Here is a 25,860-nt window from a genome sequence, read left to right as displayed (position 1 = left end):
GAAGAAGGCAATACAGGTAAAAAATGGAAAGAAAACCCTTGAGATAGAAGCAACAGAGTTTTGGAGCATTTGTACTCGGACAGTTCAGGGTTTGAAGCAGTCTAGATCATCTTCTGCAGGAGCCAGAAGAAATGTTTAACTGTTGTATTGATGTCAGTTTAAAAAATAGGAAGGGTGACATCACATCTTGATCAAAATGAGCTCAGAGTGACCTGGCACTAAGTCATGAAAGCACTGCCATGGTATGGTCTGGAACAGCAGAAAACATTACACACAGCTCAGTGCCCAAAAGATCTTTGGTCTCCCCAAGAATCAGGAGGCTCCTTTTCTCTTGATCTGAATTCCTCAGTATCAGGGAAGCCTGATTGCTTTTCCAGCAGTAAAGATATTTGGGTCCTGAGGGCTGGCCTTGCCTGTGCCATCCCTCTGTCATTTACTACCCTCAGCTGCTGCTTTGGGGAACCGAACTGTCTCAGGTGTGCTGCCTTGTGCTCTGAGAGTGGAAGGCATCTATCTTTCCATGGCATCTGTGATCCTTTTGATGGAAGACTTATTCTAGCAGGGAGTTTTGATCTCCAGAAGTTTACATACCTTAAAGGGGAGGGAGTGGGAGGGTCTATGAATCTGAGATTCCCAAGGTAAACAAAACATATCCAGCCCTTCTTCTTGGCATTTGCCTAAGGCCAGCCTGTCTCTGGTGCCACATAGCAGGATTTGAAGCCTGTCTTCTGTTCTCTTGTGAGAAGACGTGAAGACAGGTAGGTGTGGAAGGAGAGTCTGTTCATTGAAGTGGCAACTGGGACTGACATGAAAGGAGAACAGCAAGCTTCCAGATGGCTTTCCTTGCCTCTGTTCTTCATGTCTGGTGTGCATACATTGGTGCAACGTGAAATGCGTGCAGACAACTTGCATCCATCCCTTCCCATCTCTGCTGCTTGTGGTTTCATGTCAGTCCATCAGATCTGAAGCCCTCTGACATCAACAGGAGGTCCTGGGTGAAGGCATCCAGAGCTTGGTGGGGTTGGAGATGCCTTTTGATGGACAAGAAAGGGTCTGTTCCACCTGATGGGAGCTGCTATTGCTGCAAATCTTGGGGATGACTGAGTGATGGAAGATGGGGTTAGACAGGAACTGTTCCTGTTGGCTTTGCGTGGTGCTGCTGAGCTGGGTGAAAAATGAGATTGAGCAAAGGCTGCAATCAGATGTGCTGAGAACAGCCAGAGCTCTTGGTGTCATTGCAATTAGAGGCACAGTGAACCAGCTGTCTCTGCTTGTGGCTCGGTGTATATCTCCATAAAATGTCATGGATGTCTTATCTCGCTGTCTCTGACTTCGCAGCCTGTCCTGATCCTATCTGTTCCTGGGACAAAATGCTCTGCTCCTGGAGACATCTACAGTGGCAGCAGGGAAGAGAAAGAAAGCAAATCCATTGGGAAGCAATCAGGTGCTTTCCTCAAATAAGGACTTTGATGAGGAAGAACGCAAAAAGAGAATTTTTGTCATTCTTTCTGAGCAAATCTCAAGAAGAGCAGGAACAGCTCATTTCTGAGATAATTTCTGCTGGTTTTACTCTGCATCTACTCCACGATGCCTCCGGGCCGTGGGCGTTTGCTTCGCTCTGTCGTGCGCTTCAGTGGAGGAGGGGAGACAAGAGCACAGTTCAAGGGATTGAGTCAGGCTGTTCACAGTCATCGATGATGTCACGCCCGTCAAGTACCACAGAAGTGTCTCTAGAAGCTTCTGGAAGCCTGTTTAATTTGTACAAGATTATGGATATGATGCCCTGGGGGTTTTGTTGTTGTTGTTTTTTGTTGACGTATTTTGTGTCTTGTCAACCTAGGCTAGACAGTGAGGTCCTCAGGCTGTGGGGACAGAGATGACTTCATTCTCCAAGGACCTTCCATCAGCTTTAGAATTCAGTTGGGAAGCAAACTGTGAGGAAATATCTGTACTGCTGCACTCCCAGCCCTGCTGCAGGCTGGGCATTGCTCCTGACCACCCTCCTGCCAGGCATTTCTGCAGCTCCTGAGCACTGCTCTCCTCTCCTTGCCTGCCCAAAGACACCCAGGGACATGACACTAATATTACAAACTACACAGAAGATCCAGAAGGGAATAAATTACCTCAAAGACCCAGGGTGAGAAAGAAGAAAGTCATCCCCTCCAGCCACTCTGATTGACCTCTGACAGTTGTGTTATGAGGCACTTGGGGATTTGTCCAATGACACCAACTCAAAGCTAAAACCATTGAGTAAAAACCCAACTAAACAAGGTGATTCAGCAGCAGAAGCTTGTTGATAAGTTCAGGAGGAAAAGACATTTTTCTATGTAAATTCCAGGTTTATTGAGTTTTGGTATTAATAGTTGGGAAAAATCTGAAGGAAAGAAGCTGAAAACAGCACATCTATGACACAAGTGACAGGGTCAACCCTAAGTTGAAGGTTTTGCAAATATGCCCTTTGATCTCATAACTTCAAAAAACTTTCATATTAACCTAGCTATTCCTGGCTGAAGATGTCCCTGCTCATTGCAGGAGGGTTGTTCTAGACCTTTAAAAGGTCTCTTCCAACCCAAATTATTCAGTGAGCCTCTGGTACTCTGCCAACAGGAGAGCTCTGCATCTGTCTGTCCATTTTACAGGCAGAAAAGTGGAGGCAGCTGTATGGAAAGCTAGGAAGTGCTGAGTATTCTTCCTTGTGGTTCCCATGTAAACAAATCTCCCAATGAGAAATGAAAGGAGGTCAATCTGTTTAGTTCATCTGAGGGGAAGTTAAAAGGCAAAAGAGAGATCAAACAGCAAAGTTCAAGAGTTGGGAAGACACAGCTCTCTTTACAGGGTGGCTGGGATTGGTCCTTCATTATCTGGAGCCTCAGGGAGGCTCTTATGGAAGGAGTGACCTGGGCTGACCAGAGGCTGTAGGGGTTGATGTGTAAAGATGATTTATGTGAAATTATCTGTAAGCTCTTTACGAAGGTCAGGCCGGTTGGTCAAAGGATTTTATCTGGTTGAAAAACCTCAGGAAAATTGTCTCAGGTGGGTCATCCAGAAGAGGAGGTGTCACCATCATTAATGAGTTCTGAACCCCCAGTGAAGGCACTTCTCCATCAGCAAGGTGGTGTTAGAGCTGGGAATGGAGCACCTGGACAGGACAGAGAGGGGGGGCTGTGTGAACCCAATGATGGTCAACAAGGCCAAGTGCAAGGTCCTGCACCTGAGTCAGGACAATCCAAAACACAAGCACAGGCTGGGCAGAGAATGGATTGAGAGCAGCCCTGAGACACTGCTCTCTCTGAGCAGGACATGAGGGTGTTGGTGGATGAGAAGCTCAACGTGACCCAGCAATGGTGCTCTGGCAGACCAGAAAGCCAAACCTGTCCTGGGCTGTATTAAAAGCAGGGTGGGCAGCAGGTGAGGGAGGGGATTCTGCCCCTCTGGTCTGTGCTGGTGAGATCCCACCTGGAGCTCTGGGACCCTCAACATAAGAAAGATGTGGAGCTGTCTGAGCGAGTTCAGAGGAGGCCACAAAAAGGATCAGAGAGCTGGAGCAGCTCTGGAGAGAGGCTGAGAGAACTGGGGCTGTTCAGAAAGAGAAGAAAAAGCTCCAGGCACACCTTAGAGCCCCTTCCAGACCTTAGAGCCCCTTCCAGACCTCAGAGCCCCTTCCAGGAGAGCTAGAGAGGGACTTTGGACAAGGGCTGAAGGGATAGGACAAGGAGTAATGGCTTCAAACTGAAAGAGAGCTGTCTTAGATTCAATACTAGGAGGAAATCCTGTATTCACAGGGTGGTGAGGCCCTGGCACAGGTTTTTCAGAGAATCTGTGGCTGCCCCATCCCTGGAAATGCCCCAGCTAGGCTGGATTGGGCTTGGAGCCACTCCTGAGTGTGGTGGGATAGGCAGACTTGCTGAGGATACTGTCCCATCATTCAGATCGTCAATGAAATGTTAAACAGAACTGGACCCAGTATTGAGTGGTTTTACCACCTCCAGGTGCAAGAAGACCTTTCTCCATGATGCCTCTTCCCAGAGGTGCTCTATCCTTCCTCATAGGCTCTTCCAGAGTCTCAGTTCATCTTTCCAGCTTTGGTTTAGATCTATTCCTTTGTCTTGCCCAAAAAGAATGGAAATAATGTTTTCTTCCCTGTCTGTTTGCAGCAGCCTTGCAGAATTGAAGGATTGAGTCTTCCCATCAATCTTCACTTCTGGAGGAAAATCAACCCCATTTACTCAGTCTTTCCTATCAAGCTATGTTTTCTTGACCTGTTGTCATTCTTCGAGTTCCCTCCAGACTCTCTTCAGTCTCTGACAAAAAAATCTTTGCTGCAGCTTGTTGCTTACAGCTGAGGATCCACAGTGTGGGGTCAAGCAGAAGGTTTGCTTCCCTTGTTGAGAAGATTGTAATCCTATTTACACAGCCCGTGACGATGCCTGCCACTGTTAGAGGAAATGTCACAGCAGATCCATGTTCAGCTGGAAGCCTGTGGCATCCATCCATCCATCCCTCTCTGCAGCACTGGCCAGCAGCTCCCCATCCCCTCTTGGTGCTCTTGTTTGCTCTTTCTAAATTCAGCCCCCTGCAGTTGACCAGGATTATGCAGAGCCTTATTTTCTTTGTTTTTCTTCTGGTTTGTTAAGATTGTTCTGGAGGCTGGACCTGTCATCTAACTCCCCTGTTGGGTGCTGTGTGTGTGTTGGATGAGGATAATTCCTGTTCCATCACCCAGCTCACTGCTCAAAACACACATGGAGAGAGCAGAGCTTGGTGGGCCCCACCCAGATTGTCCTTTGACAATCCCAGAGGAGTCCACTGGAAGTGTTTAAAGGTTTAGATTAGGTACTAGAAATAAATTCTTTAGAGAGTAGGTTTAGATTAGGTACTAGAAATAAGTTCTTTACACTGAAGGAGCTGAGGCCCGGGCACAGGTTGCTCAGAGAAGCTGTGGCTGCCCCATCCCTGGAATTCTTCAAGGCCCAGTTGGATGGGGCTTTGAGCAACCTGGTCCAGTGGAAGGTGTCCCTGCCCATGGAAAGGGGGTGGAATTAGAGGATTTTTAGGGCCCTTCCAACAGTTCTGTGATTCTATGATTTTTCTAAATTAAAAAAAAAATCTCTGCAGCTTCCATCAATTTCTTTGGCCATGCAAACATGAGACCATAACAGGCACCCACTGCCTGCTAAATTCTATATAGAGTTGAAGCTTGGTTTGATATGACTTCTTGCCAGCTGCATAGAGACTGTCAATTCTGGTTTTCACCATACTTTTCAGTGGCTGTATTCCACTGTGTTTGCAGGTAATTGGGAAAAAAACAACTGGTGGGTTTGCAATTTTCTTACCCTTTTCTCCACCTGTTTAGTAAATAGGCACAGTAAGGGCCCTCCAGTCTGCCAAGAGAGCCATGAATGGCTCTGATGCTGTTTCAGGCATCACAGGAGGAAAATTGCAGAATCCCACAGGTAGGAAAGAACATCTGAAGGTCGTCTTGTCCAACTCCCTCCTGAGAGCCGGGTCACCTGGAGCAGGTTTCTCTGGCACATGATCAGTCAGGGCTTGAATATCCCCAAGGACAGGGACCCCACAGCCTCTCTCTGCAGCATGTGCTGATGTTTGACAATTCTCACCATAAAAAAAAAAACACCCACAAAATAAGCAAAAAAGACACTCCAACCCCAAAACAAGCATTTTTTCTTTCTTTTTTGAAGTGGAATTTCCTGCGTTTCAATCCCTCTTGCTTCTTGTCCTGTTGCTGAACACCACCAGGAAGAGTCTGTCTCCATCATGTTTGCTTCTTTCAATCAGATATTGAGACACCTTAATACCACCTCATCCCCCTGTTCTCCAGGGTGAAGAGCCCCATCTCCCTCAGCCTCTCCTCATCACATCCTTTCACATCTTTTTGGTCCCTCACTGGATTCTCTCCAATATGTCCATGTCCCTCCTCCTTTCCCACTTTTTTTTCAGTATTGTCTGGAAAGAAATGTTCCAGCTCATGTCTTTCTCAACCAGTCTCAACTTTAAGTATAAATAAATTGTCGAAAGTGCTGTTGTGGTTGAATTCCAGCTGGCAAATAGGTTCCACACACGAGCCATTCCCTCACAGGCCCCAGCAGATTGGTGGAAATGAAGTGGATAAGTAAAAGTGAGAAAGCTTGTAGTTTAAATAAGAACAGTTTAATGATTGAGATGTAATAGTAAAATAATAGTAATAATAATAATAATAGTAATAATGATAAACCTATTTCTTTCATGCTGAAATCTCACCTTTTATTCCCACTGCTAATGCTGCCACCCAAGTGTCTCTAAATGGAGACTGATGGGTGTAGAGCTCTTAAATTTAATTTTGCCTGCATGGTGCCTGCAATATCGTTCCCAGTCCAAGAGATATGGACCAACTCTTTCCTTGAAATTCTACATCCTACTATTCTAGTCATGGCATGATTGGCTTGTACAGGATATACAAAGCAAGAGGTACTTGATTTCATTAAAATACAAATCCGTGCCCCTTTTAGTGTGGCTTGGACGTGGTTATTCTTTTATTTGTATTTCAGGTGATGAGAATAAAGCTGTGATAAAATGTTTTTTCCTTCTTCTTTTCTTCTTTTTTTTTTTTTTTTTGTGTGTGTGTCTAGTAGGTTAGGAAATGCTTGTTCCAATTTGTACAAACTGCCTTCACAGTAAATTGGACAAGTTTCCCTGAGGAGCAGTAGACAAAAGACTTGGGAAGTGCCATGGGGATGGGGAGGGAAATGCTTTTATTGCCAATCAAATTAAAGGCATTTAGATCTGCTCTTAAATTTTCCTGTAAATATATTACTGTGGGGTAAGAATTTGGCTCCAGAGCTGTGTGAATAAGGCATATTTCAATAGCTTGGTAGGATGGGGTCGGAGGTGGCTGCTGCTAAAAAGGTTGGTTAAGTTATAACAAAATCTTTCATTTTCAATTCTTTCTATTTTTCTTCCCTTACAAGGAGAAAAAGCTTTAAAATGGAAACACGTCCTGAAAATGATAAATCAACATTAAACACTTGGAGTGCTCCAAAAGCCCCCCTTCTCTCCCCCTTTCACACCACTCTGTTGGAGAAAAAATAGATGCATTCACTGTTTGCCAAAACAACACTTGCCCAGTTGTAATCAAGGCATTTTACAACAGGGTGGAGACTTTCACTCCATGTTTGTTGTCTGTGGCTTTGGGGAAGTCATGGCAAGAAATGTTTCCACTTTCTTATCTCTAAAGAGAGAGCGTGGGTCAGGAAAAATCTCTGTACAGAGGCTGTTTTCAAGTTCTTTGGTTGTTCCAAATCCTTGCAGTGGTCTTAAACTGTGGGAGACAAAGAAAATAATTCTTATCTCTGCCCAAAGACTTTCTGGTAACTGTCTTCCATGTGCCCATATTTTCCCAGGTAAATTTTGGATCTCGGGTTGCATTTTGTGATGAAGGTTGTGCTGGTAGCTCTGAACTCACCTGAGACCTGGGAGAGCTGAGGTTTGTTCCCAAGTCCATCTCAGACTTCCCAACTTCATCTTCAGCTGAATCTTGTAATTTTTAGTGGTTGTGATCAAGAATTTCCACTGAGTCACCACAGAATCACAGAATGGGTGGGTAGGAAGGGACATTAAAGATCCTCTTGTTCCAGCCCCCTGCCATGGGCAGGGATCCCTTCCACTATCCCAGGGTGTTCCAAGCCCTGTCCAGCCTTGCCTTGGACACTTGCAGGGATGGGAGAGCCACAATTTCTCTGGAAAACCTGTTCCAGGGCCCCACCACCCTCTGAATATAGTTTCTTCCAAATATCCAATCTAAACCTACTTTCATTCAGCTCAAAGCCATTACTCTTTGTCCTACCGCTCCATGCCCTACTAAAAAGTCCCTCTCCACCTTTCTTGCAGACCCTCCTGAGCTACTGGAAGTTGCTCCAAGGTTTCCTGGGAGAAAGCACAATTGTAGGGTGCGTTTCCATGGAGCTCATGGTTTTGCAGTTTTGCACTGACACAATGAGTTGTTTTGCTGTTGAGTGTCTTGGTTTACAGGTTTGCCCCTTGGTTCCTCTTGTTTGCTCCGTTTTCTGTCTCCCTGAAGCACGCTCCAACACACACCCTCACCCTCTCTCTGGCTGCTCAGGCTCTCACAGCTCAGCTTCCATAAGTTTGGGCTGAAGGCTCTTTCCCTTAAATGAAGGATTTCTGCCCTGCAGCCTCGGATGCCAATTATGTGTGTACGTGGTACACTGAGGCTGGCAGGGGAAGCTGCACTCTGGATTTTCTCCACTTTTATAATGGATTTAGCTCCCAACCATTGCTCTGTCAAGGCAGTTGCACTTTCATCCTCTTTCATGTGTCTGGCCCAATTAAGGGAGGATGGTGAGTGATTTCTCTTGGTCCTGGAGTTCCGCTGTCTGGTGAATCTCAGCGCTGATTTTTTTTTTTTTCCTCTCGGTTTTGAAACTCTGAAAAAAAAAAAAAAAGGAGAATGAAGTACAACAGGTGCCTGAGGCCATCAGGCTCTTCCTAGTACAGTGCAGAACTGGGATTTTCTGGTGCTTTGCTTTGCATGGAGGACAAACCAAAGGAATAGCTGCAAGTGTCGGTATCAGTGCACCCCAAAAGAGACTTTTCCTGAGGTATCTATCAATTAGGACATTATGTGACACTTGGTCATGTGCCACAGAAAGTGGAGGCCACTGCCAGCTCTCTGTCAGAGGTAAAATGGCTGCTCCAGAACATGAGAAATTTTAATAACCAAGCCCAGAATGAAGCATCGCAGCTCATGTCATCCAGCCTAACACCCCAACATCTTTCTCAGTACAAGAAACACATGGAACAGTTGGAGCAGGACCAGAAGAGGCCACAAAATGATCGGAGAGATGAACCAGCTCTGCTGTGAAGAAAGGTTGTACAGCTGGGATTGTTCAGCCTGCAGAGAAGGCTCTGGAGATCCCTTAATGAGGCCTTTCAATACTTAGTGTGAGAAAGATAAGGACAGACTTTTAGGCTGCAACTGTAGTGATAGGACGATGGTTTAAAACTAAGAAAAATGGTAGATACAGCGTAGTTATAATGAAGAATTTTAGTTTATGGTAAGGTGAGTAAAACTCTGGGCCAGGATGCCCCATCACTAGAAACATTTCAGGCCAAAGAGGTTGGACTGGATGACCTTTAAGGGTCCCTGCTGAGCCAAACCCTTCTGATTTTGCCATCACACCAAAAGTGTTGCTATTCTTGCAGGATTGTAATTTTTTTTTTTTTTTTTTGTGATAGAAACACCAGTCTGGGGTGATTTTTCATAGCCTTGGTGTAAGAAAGCAGCAGCTGGTTTTGGTCCTGTATAATCTCCCAGCTCATGCAGGACCTTTATCTCTTCTCTTCCTTTGCTGCCATCATCTCCGTGCCTTAGAGATGAACTATTTTGATACCAAAGTCCTGGACACTGTTGAAATGCTGGAGAATGTCTGGGTGGGGCATTTCTGTGGATAAGGAGGAAGAAGTTGTATTCCCCTGACTGCTGCATTTATTTAATTCTGCTGCTGCTACCTCAGGCCTTGCAGATTTTTTTTTTTTTTTTTTTAACCAGAAAGGCAAAATAAATCTGGCTCCAATATTTCTGCTGGATGCCCAGGAGCTTATAACAGCAAACTGTCTCTTTTGAGAGCTCATCAGGGCTGCAGTGTGATGGATAAACTCCAGCCAGCTGTGTACTGGTAATGTTCCAGAAGACAGCATCACCTTTTTTTGATTGAGTGCTTAAGTCTTTACCTTCCAGCTCAGGATCTCAAAGCACTTTGTGAACAGCGAGGAATTAAAAGTTGCCCTTTATCAGTGGAGAAAATGAGACACAGGGAGGTCAAATGACTTGCTTGCCCTCAAAACCATTTGTAGTCCGGAACACCTGGATTTTAGTGCTTTTAATTTTTTTTTCAGGTGGGCATCCTGAAGTTTGGAGATTGCCCTGTGTCTTTCGTTTTCTTTCTCAGTCCTCTTTTTTTCCTTAGGCTACTGGGGTTTAACTGACTTTTAACAGGGCTGTGCCTGTCTTTTTTTTCTGTTTTTTAGGTTTGAAGTGTAATCCAGCATCCATCACTATCCAGAAAATGTCATATGGATCCATTGATGGGAGTGGATTTGGGAGCAGGAACCCATTTGGAGGCCCTTCCAGACAAGGCTATCAACCCCTCGGTGAAGTATTGATCCCTTGCTGTAATTTGTTCCACCTGGTTCCCTGAGGACTGAAGTTTGACTTGCTCAGGTTCACTGTGGCTGCTGTGTATATATCACACCCTCACCAGGGGTCATTCCTGACACCAATTTTCAAAGGTGAAACCCAGACTTTTACAGTTTGATCTGTGTGATTGAGGTCTGGCGTCTTACCATGCTCAGAATTTGAGGCTGTGGCATGGGAGAGCAGCCCTAATGAGGGTTTTGGGGGAATTTGGGGGAACCAGAAGGAGAAATGCAGAATATTCTCCAAAGTGGCTTGTGTCTTTTCTCATCTCCCCATCACCTTTACAAGAAGTTTGTCTCAATGGTTGTTCTAAAGCTGGCAGATGGAGGGAGTAGATGAGAGGATGTACAAAATGCAGTGGGCTGTGCTTTCCCAGAGGACAACTTTGCTGTGGAAGCTGCTTGAATTTGGGAGACATGCTTGGACGTGGCAAACAGGATCAAAAACTCAGGAAATGCTGAAACCTTAAACAGTGGCTTGAAAATGGCTGTGGATTCTCTTTGTGTCGTTTTTTTAAGCAGAGGCCAGACCAGCTCTAGGGCTGATCTGGGCTTATCTAGTCTGTCTTTGAGCAAGTCTTTTTATCTGGAACACATCCTTCATTTTTGTTCCTGGATCTGGCTTGCTCTTGTAACATGGCAAAGGGCTCTCTTTTCCTTTTTTCACCAGGGAAGAATGTCACCACTCTCTCCACTGGCCTTTGATTTCAACATTCACAAACACAGCCTGATTTGGTGTTCATGTTTTGAGGGTTGCAAATGTTCTTTGAGAAACATTTTTTTGTTTCAGAAATAGTGGTTCTCCCTGGATGGGAAAATATACATATATATATATAAAATAGAGATTTCTCTTGGGTTACTCTTTTCTTACTCTCTACTTACAAATTTGGGTTTAATTTGGATTTTTTTTCTTTGAACAGGAAGATGGTATTGAAGTAAATACAAGTTTTCTGTTCAGTTGTAAATAGTGATTTTTAGGCTATTCTGCAAGGCAAAATTAAAGGCATAAAAGCAAGGAAGAATGGGATACTTGGGCACAATCAAAGAACCGTAAGAAAACAGAATTGAAATGTGGATTAGACAGACAATGAACCTCAATGCATTGCAGCTTAGATTAAAAAAAAAAAAAGAATATTTATTGTGCTGTATGAAAGAACCTCTGTTTTTAATGCAAATTCACAGAATAACTCAAGACACTTGAAATCTCTAAATATTTGAAGAGATCCCTTATTGTTCCCAGCTTGCCCACGGCTTGACAGTTGGAGGTCTGATGCTGAAGCCACCCTTAGTGGATGGCACAGAGGAGGTGGTGTGGAAAATTAAGTTATTTTGAAACTGCCATGGTGTGTTGGCTGCCCAGCAGAGCCTGTTGATGTGCTCTGGATTATGGCTTAGACTTGAGTGCTGATTTCCCCTCCAGGCTTGCATACATTCTGTCTGGTGGCATTGCCATGGACACATCTCCAGGGTCCTCCAGCATGGATTTTCCCAGCCAGCCAAAATTGATTGGTCCCTTAGCTAAGCATCCCTGTGGAAAAGATTACAAGGAAGGGGAGGGACCTGTTTGCATTGGCCAAGGCACCTTGGAGAAGTTTCCTTTCTCTGTGTCTCAGTCAGAAGTTTGTCCAACCTTGAGAAAAGAAGGTTTAGGGGAGAACTTTTCACTGTGTTCCAGCATTTAAAGGGTGGCCACAAATGAGATGAAGACTCTTTTCACATGGCAAAGATGTGGGGTATTGGGTGCAAGATACTCCTGGGGGGATTATCAGAGATAATCCTCAAACAAGAGGAAAATGTTTTGCAATGAGAACAATCAGCCTTTAGAATAATCTCCCCAGAGAAGTGATGGATTCCAGAATGCTGGACAATTTTAGAGTTCATCTGGATGGAGTGCTGGGCCATCTTGTCCAGGCTGCGCTTCTGCCAGGAGAGGTTGGATCAGATGGTCCTTGAGGTTCCTTTCCAATTTGGCATTCTGTGATTCTGTTCCATGCTCATCTCAACCTGTGTCCCTTTGCCACGGAAGATGGACACATTGGATGCCTTTTGACACAGCATCCCCAAATATTCCATTAATTAAGTGCCAGGAGAGGGTAATGCAACACTAATTATCTGCCTCCTGCTTCTGGACAATGGATGACTGGTTTGCTAAGAAAAATTGCCTTTTGTATTAGATCATGGTGTGGCTGGTACAAAGGAGCGTGGCCTTCCCAGCAGCATTTGTGTCTCTGCTCTCAGCAGGGACAGACCTTGATGGGAATGTTCTGTGTGTGCTTTAAACCTCTCCTTTTCTTTGTAGATAATAAATAAATAAAACCAGGTATCCCTGCAGGTAAATGTCCAACAGTGATCCAGTGGTAATGTTCAATATCCAACAGAAAACCCTGAGATGCAGCAGCAGTGAAGGTGTTAGGGGTGAAACTGCTTCATCTGTAACACAGAGAGCAAAGAAAAGAGGGCTCAGGTTTAATTTGGTTTTGTTTAATGAAGGGTGATACTGCCATGGGGGTTTCCTCTGTGCTTATGCATCTGTTTGCCTTGGCTCTGTTTCTTCCATGCTCGATCCAAATGTGCATCCAGGATGGGAAAGTTTAATTACTTGAAGGTGATCCCCTTGGCTCTTGGCTGATGTGATGATGGATGGACTCAGAGCCCATCCTCAGGCCATGTGGAGGTTAATGTTGCTGACCAGCCTAATTAGAGAGATCCACAGACTCCATCTGCAGAATTTGGGGAGGATCCTAAGGCAGTGTTTTTGGCCATTTGGTTTACCCTGGACACCTTGGTGTTGGAAAACTCTAGTTCAGACTCTGGTTTTGATGGTGGATATCCAGGATTTCTTGGGGAAAACAAAAAAAAAAAAGAGTTATTATTATTATTATTATTATTATTATTATTATTATTATTATTATTATTATTATTATTATTATTATTATTATTATTATTATTATTTAATATTGGCAGGTTTTAGGAGGAGGAAGAAAGAAGCTCAGCAGAGCTCAGATGTTCTGTGGCCTTAACCAAGGAGCACCCTGAGGTGTGTCACAAGCAGGATCACCAGGATTACCTGGAGTAGAGCACTTTTGGGGTTTGGTTGTCCCACAGCCACTGGGGGACAGCCAGGAGTGGCAGATGGAGGCATAAGCCATGTTCCTGCTTTGCAGCTGGGAGTTACAACCTCCTCCAGCAACAGCTGCTTCTCACATCCTCATTCTGATCCCCAAAATCATTGTAAACCCACGTGTTCCCCTGTTTCCTGGTACGAGCCTCTCTGGGCTTCATCTGGGCATGGACAAATTAGAAAGCAGGTAGTAGAAAGTTATTGTTTTGGTTTTTTTCTTTTTGTTTTTAAGTTTAAAGCTGATAAATGGAAGAGATTGACTTCGAAAATATTATTTCCTAAGTAATGTCACATGTCTAATATAAACAGAAAGCAAACAGTGTACAGCAGTAGGGAACTCTGGATTCTTACTGTTTGCAGCCTGCACTCTCTACCATCTTCAAGCTAACTTCCCCAAACCATCTTTTTGTGGGGGAAATGAACAAAACCTGCCTTACACAAGGAGGCATATAGGTCAGGGAATTTAAATAGCTTGGATTAAAATGCCACAAGACAGGAAATTTTTAACACTGCTTTTATTAACCTTACTGTAACCTGGACATTAAATGCCAGCTCTGAAAAGGGAAGGTTAATTTCATATTCAAGCAGTGCATTGCTTCCAGGTGAGCTCCAGGGACTTCTGGGTCAGTCCTTAATTTGGCTGTGACTTCATTTAGACCATTTCCCCCTCAGTTTCTCCTGAAGATTTTGTGTGGGGCTCTGGCCAGGGTTGTACTCAAGATATATCACATGTGAGTCTTTCTCCTGGTTGGATAAGGTTGGTTATCTTGTCACTGAACAAAATGAGATTGGTCCCTGCAAGTTGTCCTTGGCAGTGTTCTTTGGGCATAAATCACCTTATTATCATTTCAATACTTAGCAATTGTTAAATGATTTTTTTCTAACATTTTTTTCCTGGAATCAGGTCTATAATTTTCTTTCCCCTCCCATTTCTACCACTCACCTGCCCCTGTGCTGCACCAACCAGCCCTTGGGTGGAAAGTCAAGTGCCAGTGCTGGCAGTGCTGTCACTGACCTGTCATGGAATTGTTTAGGTGGGAAAAGCCCTCTGAGATCCTCCAGTCCAGCCATTAGCCCAGCACCGCCAGGCCTACCACTAAACCACGTCCCCAGAATCTACATGTCTTGTAAATCCCTGCAGGGATGGCAACTCAGCCACTTCCCTGGGCAGCCTGTTCCTTTCAGTGGGGAGTTTTTCCCAAATATCCAATCTGAACCTTTTCCTTACAGATGAGCCAACCTTCTGTCCTCTCTAATCCTATTTTCTTCTTTTTAGCAAATCAGAAAAGTGATTTTTCTTTAAAAACAAACCATGGAGTTCATGGTTGCCTCCAAGTTTGGCAGTCACAGAGCTCCTGTGCTCCATGGGAGGGAGATGTTCAGATGATGGTGACCCTTTTGTGGGGTGGGACTGGCAGGAGCTCTGTTTTCTGGGCAAAACTCACTCAAAAGCTCAGGTACAAACCAGCACCATGGCCTGACTGTGGGAAATAGCAAAGGTAAGAAGATTTCTAGAAAGGTAGTCAATAAGCAACAAAGTTAAGAGAGTTTCTTTGTGGTTACACTGAGAGGAGGAAATGTGGGAAATAGTAAAGGTAAGAAGATGTCCAGAAAGCTGTAAAAGCAGGCCTTAGAAACAGAAAGAACAGAAAACTTCGAGCTAGCTGCAGCTGCAAAGTCTGAAAGTTACAGTAGTACAGCAAGAAAGGACATGAAACAATAGCTTGTGATTTAGGCTTGGCTAAGATAGACCTTAGGACTGCAGAAGAATATGCTTAGTAAGACAGTCGAAGGTTGTAAGCTTAATAATGAGGTATTGTGTATTGTTAATAGAAAGAATACAAGCAAGCCTTGTGTGAGGCAGGGGCATGTGTACTTTTAGTGATTGGCTAGAACAATTGTCTGTAAGCTTTAGCAATGTGCTATTGGCTAGAAAGTTTTTAAAACGCTCTGTAACAAAGAAATCTTTGGCTGCTGCTGGCAGGACATGAGCTGCTGCCATCTTCCTATTTATTGTATCAACCATTGTGATGAGGCTGATGCTGCAATAAAGCTCAAGGAAGGTGCCCCAACAGTCCCGTCCCTTTGTGAAAAAAACCCCAACACACCTGACCACCACGTGGCCTCGCTGCAGCCCCAGGTCTGGTGCCAAACCATGGGAAGGAATCCACTGCCAACCCCACATCTCGAGGCTGCAAAGGGCTGAAGCACAGAACAAACTCCTGAGTACACAAGGAGTCCCCCTGGGGTTAATTCACACTGAGCAGGTGGTTAATCCTTCTGCTCTCTTGGGGTCTGAGCACTGCTTTGGTTTTCCTTTGGCTTCCTAAATTAATTCCAGGACTTGGAATGCTTTGCCAAAGGGAATTTGAGACCCGTGGTGGTTGCAGTGAGAGGCATTGTCCAGGGGGCTGGTGGGAGGTCCAGGTCTGGTTGTGGCAATTGTGGCAACACTATCCACAATCATGCATTTAAATGTCCTCAGGAAAGAGAGATAGAAAGAGTTAAAAACAGTGAAAGAAAGCAAGAACAAAATTGTTGGTTTTTTGGGGGACGTTCAAAGCTACTATGCAATATTAAGAGTGGTTTTTCCAAAGACTGAAGTCTCAAACTGAAGGGCCAGATCACATTCAGTAATTTAAACAAACTGCTTTTGGGATGGAGTCCTGTCAAGTGTGGACCTACAGAATCATTAAAGTTCAAAAAGACCTCCAAGATCATCAAGTCCAAGCTTGAAAGAAGAAAGGACTGAAGATGTGACCTCCTGTAGCACCTTTTCTTTGTCATGCTTAGATGGGTTCACAAATATTGCTCCAAGGTTTCCTCCTGGACTTGCCTCTAATTTAAAAAGCTCTAAACAATACCGTGGGCTGTCAAATGCTGTGTAAAGCATTTCTGAGAGTATTAATGATTGACTTTGGCTTCTAAGTCTTGGGTCCCATAATATTTTCTTAAATTTATGGTCCCACAGAAGTTGAGAAGTTGAGTGTCATATTTAATAAGTCATTAGTAAAGTGCAAGTTAAAGTCTAAGTGCAAATGATACAAAAATCACAGTAACATGATGTTTCACACTAGACAACCCCGAAAACATTTTTGTGGCATCTACAAAATTATTTCATATGGTTTCTCTGCTATTGTGCAAAACTTCTAAAAGTTATATATTTATTTTCTTAGTCCATTTTCACTAGATTTAGAGGATCTTCTCTGCCTTACATCCAGTTCTTGGAGGTCTTAGCAATGATTTAATGGATTAATAAGACTAAACTTAAGAAAACATATTAAAGAATAATGAACAACATGTTTTATAGCAAAAGGAATTGCCAAGAGAATTAACTTTCAAACACAAATTGACTTTGAAACTGTTTGTTTTGAAAACCTCTGCCCTATCCCTTTTGGCACTTTTAACATTATAATGAACGTTTTGCTATAATTTCAGTATTTCAGGAATTAGAAGTGGTTATGCATTTATTTATATAACTAGCAAAGCCAGAGACACCATCGGAATAAATAAGTATTTTAATGAAATATGTGAGGGTGAGCTGACAACTTCTTAGCAGGAAAAAAAAATAAAAGCAACAAAACTAACAAACCAATACAAAAACCTGTTGAGTAAAAATAACCTTTTTCTTTTCTTTACCAATTTTATTTGCTAGTCATGGTTATCCAAAGCAATTTTAATGCAAACATGTAAAACTCATGCTGGCGGTCCCAGTCTTTGACAGAAAATCAGAAATCAAAGACACTCACCTTTTCTTAGGCATTTCAGCTGGAAATGCATTTAAATATCAGAACAGCTCAGAACAGCTTGCTTCATTTTCCACTCAATTACAGTGGAATTAGAAGTAGTTTAAGAAGATCCTCTGCCCAGAGCTGGCTCGTTGTGGGGGAGAGGTGCCTTGGTAGGGAAAGCAAAACAGAATTAATGTTGCTGGTGGAAACTGTCCAGTGGAAAGTGTCGTTGCCCATTGCAGATGTTTGGAACCAGGTGTTTTTAAAAGTCCTTTCCAGTCCAGGCCATTCTGTGATTCTGTGATTCCATGAATGTGCTTGTGGCTCCTTTACTTTCCCAATGTGTGCCCACACCTGGGGCTGCCCTTCTGGGATGTCTTTCCACATGGGTGTATTTTCCTAAAGGAAAAGAGACTGCCCTGTGCTTTAGTTTCAGATCCTGAAATGAATTTAGCTCAACATGTTATTTTCCTTCTGGCTGCTCTTTCAAAAGCTTTTCTTGGTCTTGGAGGCAGAGGAAAAAAAAAAAAAGTTTTAATAACAAAATAAAACTCAGCTACTGCCTCATTTGAACTTTGTACCAGCTCTTGTTTAAGCTGTTCAGACCTGGACAAGACATCAGTAGTTTTAAAATGAAAGAGGGAAGGCTTAGATGAGATGTGAGGAAGCAATTCTTCCATTGAGGGTGGTGAGGCCCTGGCACAGGGTGCCCAGAGAAGCTGTGGATGCCCCATCCCTGGAAGTATTTAAGGCCAGGTTGGACAGGGCTTGGAGTAATCTGGGATAGTGGAAGGTGTCCCTGCCCATGGCAGGGGGGTGGAACTGGATGATCTTTCAGGTCACTTCCAACCCAAACCATTCTTTATTTCTGTGATTCTCTGATTGATGCTTCCAAGATTTTTTTAATTCTGTAGATTGAATCCAATTGTGTGTTTTTAAAACTTCCTCGTTTTTTCAAGAACACTTCTCTGGTCAGGAGAGCAGAGTTCTTCTCCAACAAGCCATAAGGCAATGCTTGGCTCTAATATGAAATTCCTGCAAGTGCTGCAAGGCTTCCTCAACATTTTCTACACCACTGAGCGTCCACCCTGTGCTTTGCATCCTGCTCTTTCCATCCTGGCAATATCCAATGCTTGGATAGGATCGGCAGCTTGTTTTTTCTTGATCTGTGCCTGCAAAAAAGTCCACCTGAAACAAGATACAGCTGAAACTGAGCAGTGGGATTGCTGTATGACCTTGTACGAACATCTGTCCATGTTTGCTGAATGGGGATCCATGGGAAATAGGATGAGGCTGGAGCAACCTTTCTGCAGCTGTTTGATTTTCCATCAGAGCTGTCTCTACCTGCACATCCCAGTGCTCCCCAGTGTCCTGCTGTGCCAGGCAGATGTGCTGTCAGGATAGTTTCATTCTGAAATCAGGGGTAGAGCAGATCAGAGCTTATTCCAGGTTTGCTGGAATATTTCCAGTGTCTGAGGGGATGGCTGCATCCCAGTTTGGTTCATTGAGCTGTCTCCCCAGGGAGGAAGCAGAATCAGCATCCAGACAGGCTAAATACTCCAGCCAGATTTTTTCCTGAGGTTCTGCAACTCCTTTCCTGCAATATGAATGGAAGAAATCCCAAACTTCACTGGAAAAGGTGGTGTCCAGAAACAGACTGCCATTTCTAACACAGCTCTATCCACTCCATGTTGTATTTCTTTCTTGGGAAGGTGCTGACACTTTTTATTGCCCTTATGGCTGCTAAAAAGGTCTTTTTTTTTTCCTATTGCTTTTTTGGCTTTTTTATTAATGTGCTCATCAGGAAACCAAATGAGGTTGAAATTGAATTCAGCCTGGTCTGTCCTAGTTTGGATATCCATGTACAGTGATGCTCTGTCTCCTTCACTATTGCTGTAGTAACCCCAGTAAATTTGGGAGAGGACATTCCTGGGTATTGGAAGCAGAGCTAGAATAGTTTCTGGCAAGAATTTGCTTCGTCCCAAGCATTCCCCACGTGTGAATCAGACACTGGCACAGCTCAGATTCTTAGCCCAGGTGAGACTGTGCTACCTCACCCTGATCTTTGGCTGCAAACCAAACTTGATATTAACTGAATTGCTCCTCAATTGTTTTTGGTTTTGCTTTTTTTTTTTTTTTTTTTGCTGCTGCAGAATTTCCACTCAGGGTTTTGGCTGTGAAAGGGATCTAATCCAAAAAGTCTAAAACTTGGGATAAAGTTTAGGAAGGAAAAACATCTCTGTTGCCTGTGCTGTTGTGATATGGACAATGGGTGCTGCAGGACATGCTGAGCGAGATGGAGCTCTGCAGGTTTGAGATGTTAATATATTATTTGTATTAACAATATTAACATTTAAAGTAATAATAGATAAACCAACAAAATCTCTGTTCATGAATGCAGCTTGTAGCCTACCAAGTGTCTGATCTTTTGGAGAGCACATCCATGTCTTGGTCCCTCTGTCACCACTCCAGGGTGTGGCCAGGTGCAAATCTCTTAAATTCCCTGTTTTCTTGTTTCTGTTCCCTCCTATACTTAGTATTATCCAATTAATTAAATTCTCAAGAATGTAGAATATCTTAATTAAAATAATTTTCTAATTAGAAATAAACAAATTTAGCATCCTCTATGTGTGAGTGAATTTTCCTTTTTCTCTTTGAAAATGCAAGTGGAGTTTTTATGGCAGTGCCTTCTGCCAAGAAAATGGGGATGGAGATTTATAGAGATACTGAAAAAAAAACGTATTTTGGTTTGGGACTAATTTGGAAGGGAACTTTTAAAGGGATGAATTTTTTAAAGGGCAAAATTTAGCCACCTTTCCATTCACTTGTTCAGGAGAAAAACATTTCTTTTAAGAAAAGTGGAGAAAAGTATTTATTTAATAAGCATTCATAAGCATTAAAAAATGAATACTATTAAACAATAAAACCTTTTGCTGTTTTGAAGAGATGGTAAATTCAGAAAGTCTTTTTGTGGATCGGAGAGGGAGTTCATTTTGTGTGTGTAAAGCAAAGGAGAGCTCCTTTTCCTTCCTCCTTGCTTTTGGAACCAGTCTTAAAGGTGCAGGACTTAATATCCAGCATAAACAGAACAGATGAGTGTGGATACAAGCAGCACAAAGTCACCCTGGGACAACACAGTTGTGGATTTCTGTTCTGCAGCCCCACTCTAAGGATATATTTATTTGCAGAACACACACAAATCTCACTTCTGTACATAATGGAGGGGTAGACACAGCTGACCCAAATACGTATGACACAAACAGAATTTGAGTGGAGAGGGAAAAAAAAACACAACAAGGAATAAAGCTTTTATCCATGCTGTCAGTCCAGAAATATTATTTGCGAATATCTCTTCTTCCAGGTGATGTTGGCTTGGAGACTGACACTGGCAGCTAGAAGTGGGCAGGGATTAAAGATCAGCAGGGGAAGGACTTGACAGATGTAAGCAGGTAGATTGGGGATTAGGGTGAATTAGTGTGGATGGAAAGCATTTAGGAGCAGGGAGGGGTTTTAAATTGGATGTTAGGATGTATGCATTGCAGATCTTCCCAGAATTTCTCTGTTAGACTTGGATATTAATGGCTGGGATTTATGAGCACATTCAGTGGCTGTTGGTGTGGCTGAAGGTAGTGGTGGTGCTGCAGTGGTTGAGTGGAAGCAGCAGCTTCAGGAGGTTTTGAGATGTAAAAGTGGTTGAGTAGGTGTTTGCAAAACCAATTTCCTGTTATTTCTTAATCCCAGGCTGGAAAAATGTTTTGGGGATATCTCTGTGTTTCTCACCTTTTTTTCTGGCTGCTGGGGGCTGCAAGGGGATGGTGATACTATTGTTTTTGTATATGAACACATCCTAAGCACGTTAAAAACTTCTTTAATTCCTTCTAAAGCCAATGTTTTTAGTGGAAATCAAGTTGAAATCAAATCAATCAAATGAAAATCAAATCAATCAAGTGGAAATCAAATGTACTTGAATTGGTAGGCAGGTGATTCTTGGGAGATACAGTACCAGGATTAAAATATTCCCAATGGGCTTTTTTTACAGCTTATGTCCTGTTCTCAGAATCTCTTTAAGGTCAGACCTCACAGATCTCCAGGTACCTGATGATGCAGCTGTGGGTGTGGGAGATCATCCAAGGTTCCCCTTTCCACTCTGGAAGGTTTTTAAGGTTCTCTTGAAATTTCAACCAGTGTGGGTTTGGGGTTTTTGTTCGTTTTGTTTGGGTTTTTTGTTGGTTGGGGTTTTTTTTTTTTTTGTTTTGTTTTTTGTTTTTTGTTTTTTGTTTTTTTTTACAGCCAGTTAAACCTGATTGCTCCTAAATCCCTTGGTACCCAGCAATGTGCTAAAGTGGAATATTTCCCATGGATACTTCCGTGTGTTTGGCCATTCCTTGCTTTGAAATCTTCACCCAGAGATTTGGGAGCGGATTTTCAGAAAGACAAAGAATATTCCATACATGTGAATGCATAGAGCATTATTTGGTTAGGTGGGGAATTTAATTTTATTTTATTTTCTCTAAATGCTCTTCTCAGGTCATTACTGGAGAGCAGAAGAATGAAGAGCTGATCACAACCACACTGCATAAAATACAATTTTCTTTCTCCTCTCCTAACAGAAATGGAAACAGGGATACAGCTGGCAAAGCAGAGGGACAAAGTTATGTAAAGAAGGCTTTTTGAAGTCATAAATCCCTCTGAAGATTTTTAAAGTCATAAATCCATCTTTTGGGGCTGGGAATAGCACTGGACTTGAACTTGGCATGTAAAACAGGGAACCATCCCATTCTCCCCTAAAAAGAGGTTCTGAAGGGAAAAAAACCAGTCCTGGGAGTCTGGAAATTTCACACCTCCTATACTTTTCTACCTGTGTGGAGGCAACCAAAGTGATGGGCTGAGCAAAGCAAGATTTCTGCATCACTTTCTCCAACTCGTTCCTCTGAGTTCTTTTTTATTATTATTTTCACTTCTGCAAGATGGTGTAAAGCAGAGATTTAGAAAGAGGGTTTGCTGTAAAATACAGCTTGCAAAGAACTTGGGTTTATGACAAAATGCAGCAAAAAAAAACCCCTTTATTGCAATCCTATAGTAGTCATTTTTTTTTAAGATTTATTTCAGGTACTGCAGGAGTTAACCAGGTGGGGAAGGAGGAGATGTCAGCTGATTTTCCTGAAGTGCTTCACCAGCCAGACTGTAGCCAGATGGCTGGGACTTTGAACAATACACAGATAATTCCAAGCCAGGATCTAACAACAATAAAATCACTAAAAATATACAGGATGTGCATACCTGGGGGGAATAGATGTGCAGTGTGTGTGTGTGTTTTTTGAAATGTAATTTGGAGGTTTCAGTCATATTGTCATTTCATACCTCTCCTTTTATAGTCTTACTGCTCAACCAAAGTGCTGTTGATTCATACTTTTATTTAAAATACTTTTAAATTTTGGATCTGTTAACACAATTTCAGTGTTTTCAGTTATTTTTAATTTTTTTTTCAACTCCATGGGGTTTTCACATTTATTGCTCATTAGTGAAGAAGAAACCAGGCCATATTTACATCCTGACAGGGAGAAAAAGTTCATGTTTATGTAAAATAAGAAAATAGCCACTGTGGCAAACAAGAGCTTCCTTTTGGGAGATTGAAATTCCTTGAGATCAGAGAGGTTGGGCAACTTTGTATTTGGGGAATACTTCTCATACTCTGCTCCCACAAGATGAGGGATTTTAATTGACTGGTTAGTGTGTCTTAGGTCAATGCTTCCTTTTCCTCCCTACACTCAGATTTGATTTGGTAAGAGTCCAGTTCATTTTATTTTATTTTATTTTGATGATGTCTAGTTGGTGACAGGAGGGCTGCTTTTCTCTTTTCTTGCTGCTGTTCTCCAACTCTTATATTTCTGGTAGAACATCCTGTCCTTTTTTGTATGAATGGACCATTCCCCCTGCCTTTTTTTTTTAATTTTTTTTCTTTTTTTTTTTATTGCTGTGTTTTACTTCTTCGAGTCATGTCTGAGATGTCCTCAGAACTGAGAGAGAGGGGTTGAGGACAAGGCCAGCGTTTCAGCATCACCCTAGACAGTGGCAGTGCCTATCTGCAGTAGAAAAGCTTAGAAAAACTCCTGGTAGCATCTCTCCTCCTTGGCATTTGCACCAGGGGGGGCTGTGAGTCAGGCAGGAGGGGTTTCACTGCTGAAACACCCTGTGAATTCTTCTTTTGGCTGGAAACAAAAGCCAGCCTTGCTTTCGGGGAGAAATTCTGGGAATTCCACTTGATTTGCTGTCCCTCCATTTCCTATTTCTAAAAATACCACCCCCTCCATGCCTGATGGTTTATACACAACAGGAATTCAGTTTTATTCCCCCAGCCATCTTTTTTCATTCCATCTTTTCCCCAGTTGTTTTCATCCTCCATCTCTCAGTCCCTCTCTTCCTTCTGCTGCTTTCCTTGACCAGGTTTCCCAAAGTGAAAGCAATGCCATTGTTTATTACTTTTTTTTTTTTTTTTTTTTTTTTTTTTTTTTTTTTTGTGCTGTATAAATACTTTCCCTAGTTTGGCACGAGCATATTTAAGTCCACATCCTGGTCAGTGCAGACTGAGGAATGGCTCCGTGCTCAAACCCAACCTGAAATCCCCTGGAGCTCCAGCTCTGATCTGCATGGGAAGGATGGGCACACCTCTCTAACCACTTTCCTGGGCATTCTGTTTCAATGCTTGACAACCATTTTGGTGAAGAAATTTTTCCTAAAATCAAATCTAACCTTCCCCTGGGGTGACATGAGGCTGTTTCCTCTTGGCTTGTACCCTGGGAGCAGAGCCCAGACCCTGCCTGGTTCCACCCTCCTGCCAGGGAGTTGTGGAGAGTGACAAGGTTCCCCCTGAGCCTTCTTGTCTCCAGGCTGAACTTTCCCCTCTCATCCAGATCATCAATAAAGATATTAAATAGGGCTGTCCCCAGTACTGAGCCACTTGTGACCAGCCACCACGTGGATTTAAGTCCATTCACCATCACCTGGATTTAACTCCATTCACCACCACCTGGATTTAACTCCACCTGGATTTCACTTCATGCACCACCAGCCAGTTTTTTCCACAGAAAATCTGTCTAATCCATGAACAGACAGTTTACTGTAGGATCCTCATGTATGTCTTGCTTCCTTGACATGGAAGAGGGGAGGGAGGAGAGTATTATCACCGCTTCCTTGGAAGATTTCCTTTCCTGCCCAGCTTGCACACAGGACAGCACTCAGAAGAACAACTCAAGAGTCAGGAGAATTTGTCTTCTGGTAAATTTCTGCTGCTGTTGTTTTTTAAGTCATTTTTATTCACCTAGGATGAGTTTTGGGAGCTGATTTGCCTTTCAACCATGACTGCGTCAGATCTAAGTGAGGCAGGAAAGGAGGGGAAACCTCTACAGTGAGTCAGAAAACGAAGATGATTTAGTGGCTGCCAGTCCTAAAGGGTTTTAATGCGGAGGTCCTGAGAAATCCTTAAAGGAGCAAAGATGTCAGATTCCAGCATGAGAAGGAGCTCAGTTCCTGGGAGGAGGCTCTAACAGGCCTTTTAATGACCCCCAGTGGCCGAGATCAGTTTTATCTGCAGCTTGGCAGAAGCACATGCCCAGGGATGAAAGGCTCTGCAGCAAAAGTCGTGCACAGAACTTGGCCAAGCGCCGGGAAATGAAGTCGTGATTAACCCAAGCCTGGGACCCAACTGGAGTTTCCTTGTGGCAGGGCTGGTTCCTGGGCTGCAGCGTGTGAATGCTTCCCCCTGGGCTCCAGCTTGGCTTCCTCTGTCTGTGCCTGCATTTAGAAGATCAAAAAATAGATCAGAATATTGGCTTTGCCTTCTAGGAGGAATGCCACCAGGTTCGAAGATGAATCATTTAAAAATAAACAAATTTGTGTTGGTGTGCTCTAATGCAGGAGCTGTTCTGCACCACTTTTTTTTTTTTTTTTTCCTTTCTCTTTGCTTTTCATTTTCCTTTTTTTTAAATATACTTGATAACTGGCCTTCCAACTTCAGTGCTTCAGAGGAAGTCCAAAGCTAATTCTCAGTTTGGGTGTTCTGGTGGGCTAAATGCTTTGCTTTTTTTAGAGAGGATGTTTCTATTTCCAGGTTAAAAGTTAGAAAATGTAAGATGCTTATTGATACCTGCATTGGGATCAAACTTGTGGCTGCTCTGCTCACAGATAACTTGTAAAACTTGCTGTTTCAGGATTGAAAACTACATTTGAGCTAGAGCATTGAGGCTTGAGAAACAGATCAAGTGCTATCAAGTGTAACCACTTTGATACTAAGCTGTGTGGATAGCTTAGTTTTATGCTTTGGCATGTACAGTTAGGGAGTTTTTTTGGTTGGTTGGTCCAAAGTTGGTCCAGCAACCCATCAGCGAATGAAAGTTGCTGTGGGAAGGCATCACCATGGCCAAAAATTCATCTGAGCTCAAGGAGGGACCAATTATTTCTGTCACCCCAAAGCATATACACAGCTCAGATGGTTGTGGTAAAGGGTAAGGACATTACACCCTTCTCTTTTTAATTATAAAAACCTCCTAAAAAATGAAGGCTTTGACAGACCATTCCTTTGTAGTTATCTTTCCATTTTGTAACTACTCCAAAGGTCCTGGTGGCTGTTGAAACATGAATTTCTGTCCTGATCCATTAGCTCAGATCTTGTATAATACCTGTACTTGCCTCATGAAAAAATTTATTTGGAGAAAAGTCTTCTAAATTTTATGCTGGAAGAAGTTTTGGAAGAGAGGGAGTATAAATAGGATAAAGAATCAGTGGATGTCTGTGGAACAG

At 43.0% G+C, this 25,860-nt stretch overlaps 1 protein-coding gene across 10 annotated transcripts in view; it reads left to right on the top strand.

The window, feature by feature from the left end:
- The window catches only part of TSNARE1 (t-SNARE domain containing 1), a 448,564-nt gene that overhangs the window by 90,340 nt on the left and 332,364 nt on the right, over positions 1–25,860 (top strand). For 9 of the 10 annotated variants that reach the window (XM_038161056.1, XM_038160997.1, XM_038160980.1 and 6 more), the window contains one exon: positions 10,045–10,167. In XM_038161056.1, coding sequence (XP_038016984.1) covers positions 10,083–10,167 — 85 coding nt within the window. In that variant the 5' untranslated portion in view covers positions 10,045–10,082. Of the gene's footprint in view, positions 1–7,397; positions 7,534–10,044; positions 10,168–25,860 lie in introns of all 10 variants that reach the window. The other variant, XM_038160989.1, reaches the window with a different exon arrangement.

The sequence above is a fragment of the Motacilla alba genome, chromosome 2, assembly GCF_015832195.1.
Source record: "Motacilla alba alba isolate MOTALB_02 chromosome 2, Motacilla_alba_V1.0_pri, whole genome shotgun sequence".
In the NCBI taxonomy this organism is placed as follows: domain Eukaryota; kingdom Metazoa; phylum Chordata; class Aves; order Passeriformes; family Motacillidae; genus Motacilla; species Motacilla alba.
This window is presented reverse-complemented; position numbering and strand designations above follow the sequence as displayed.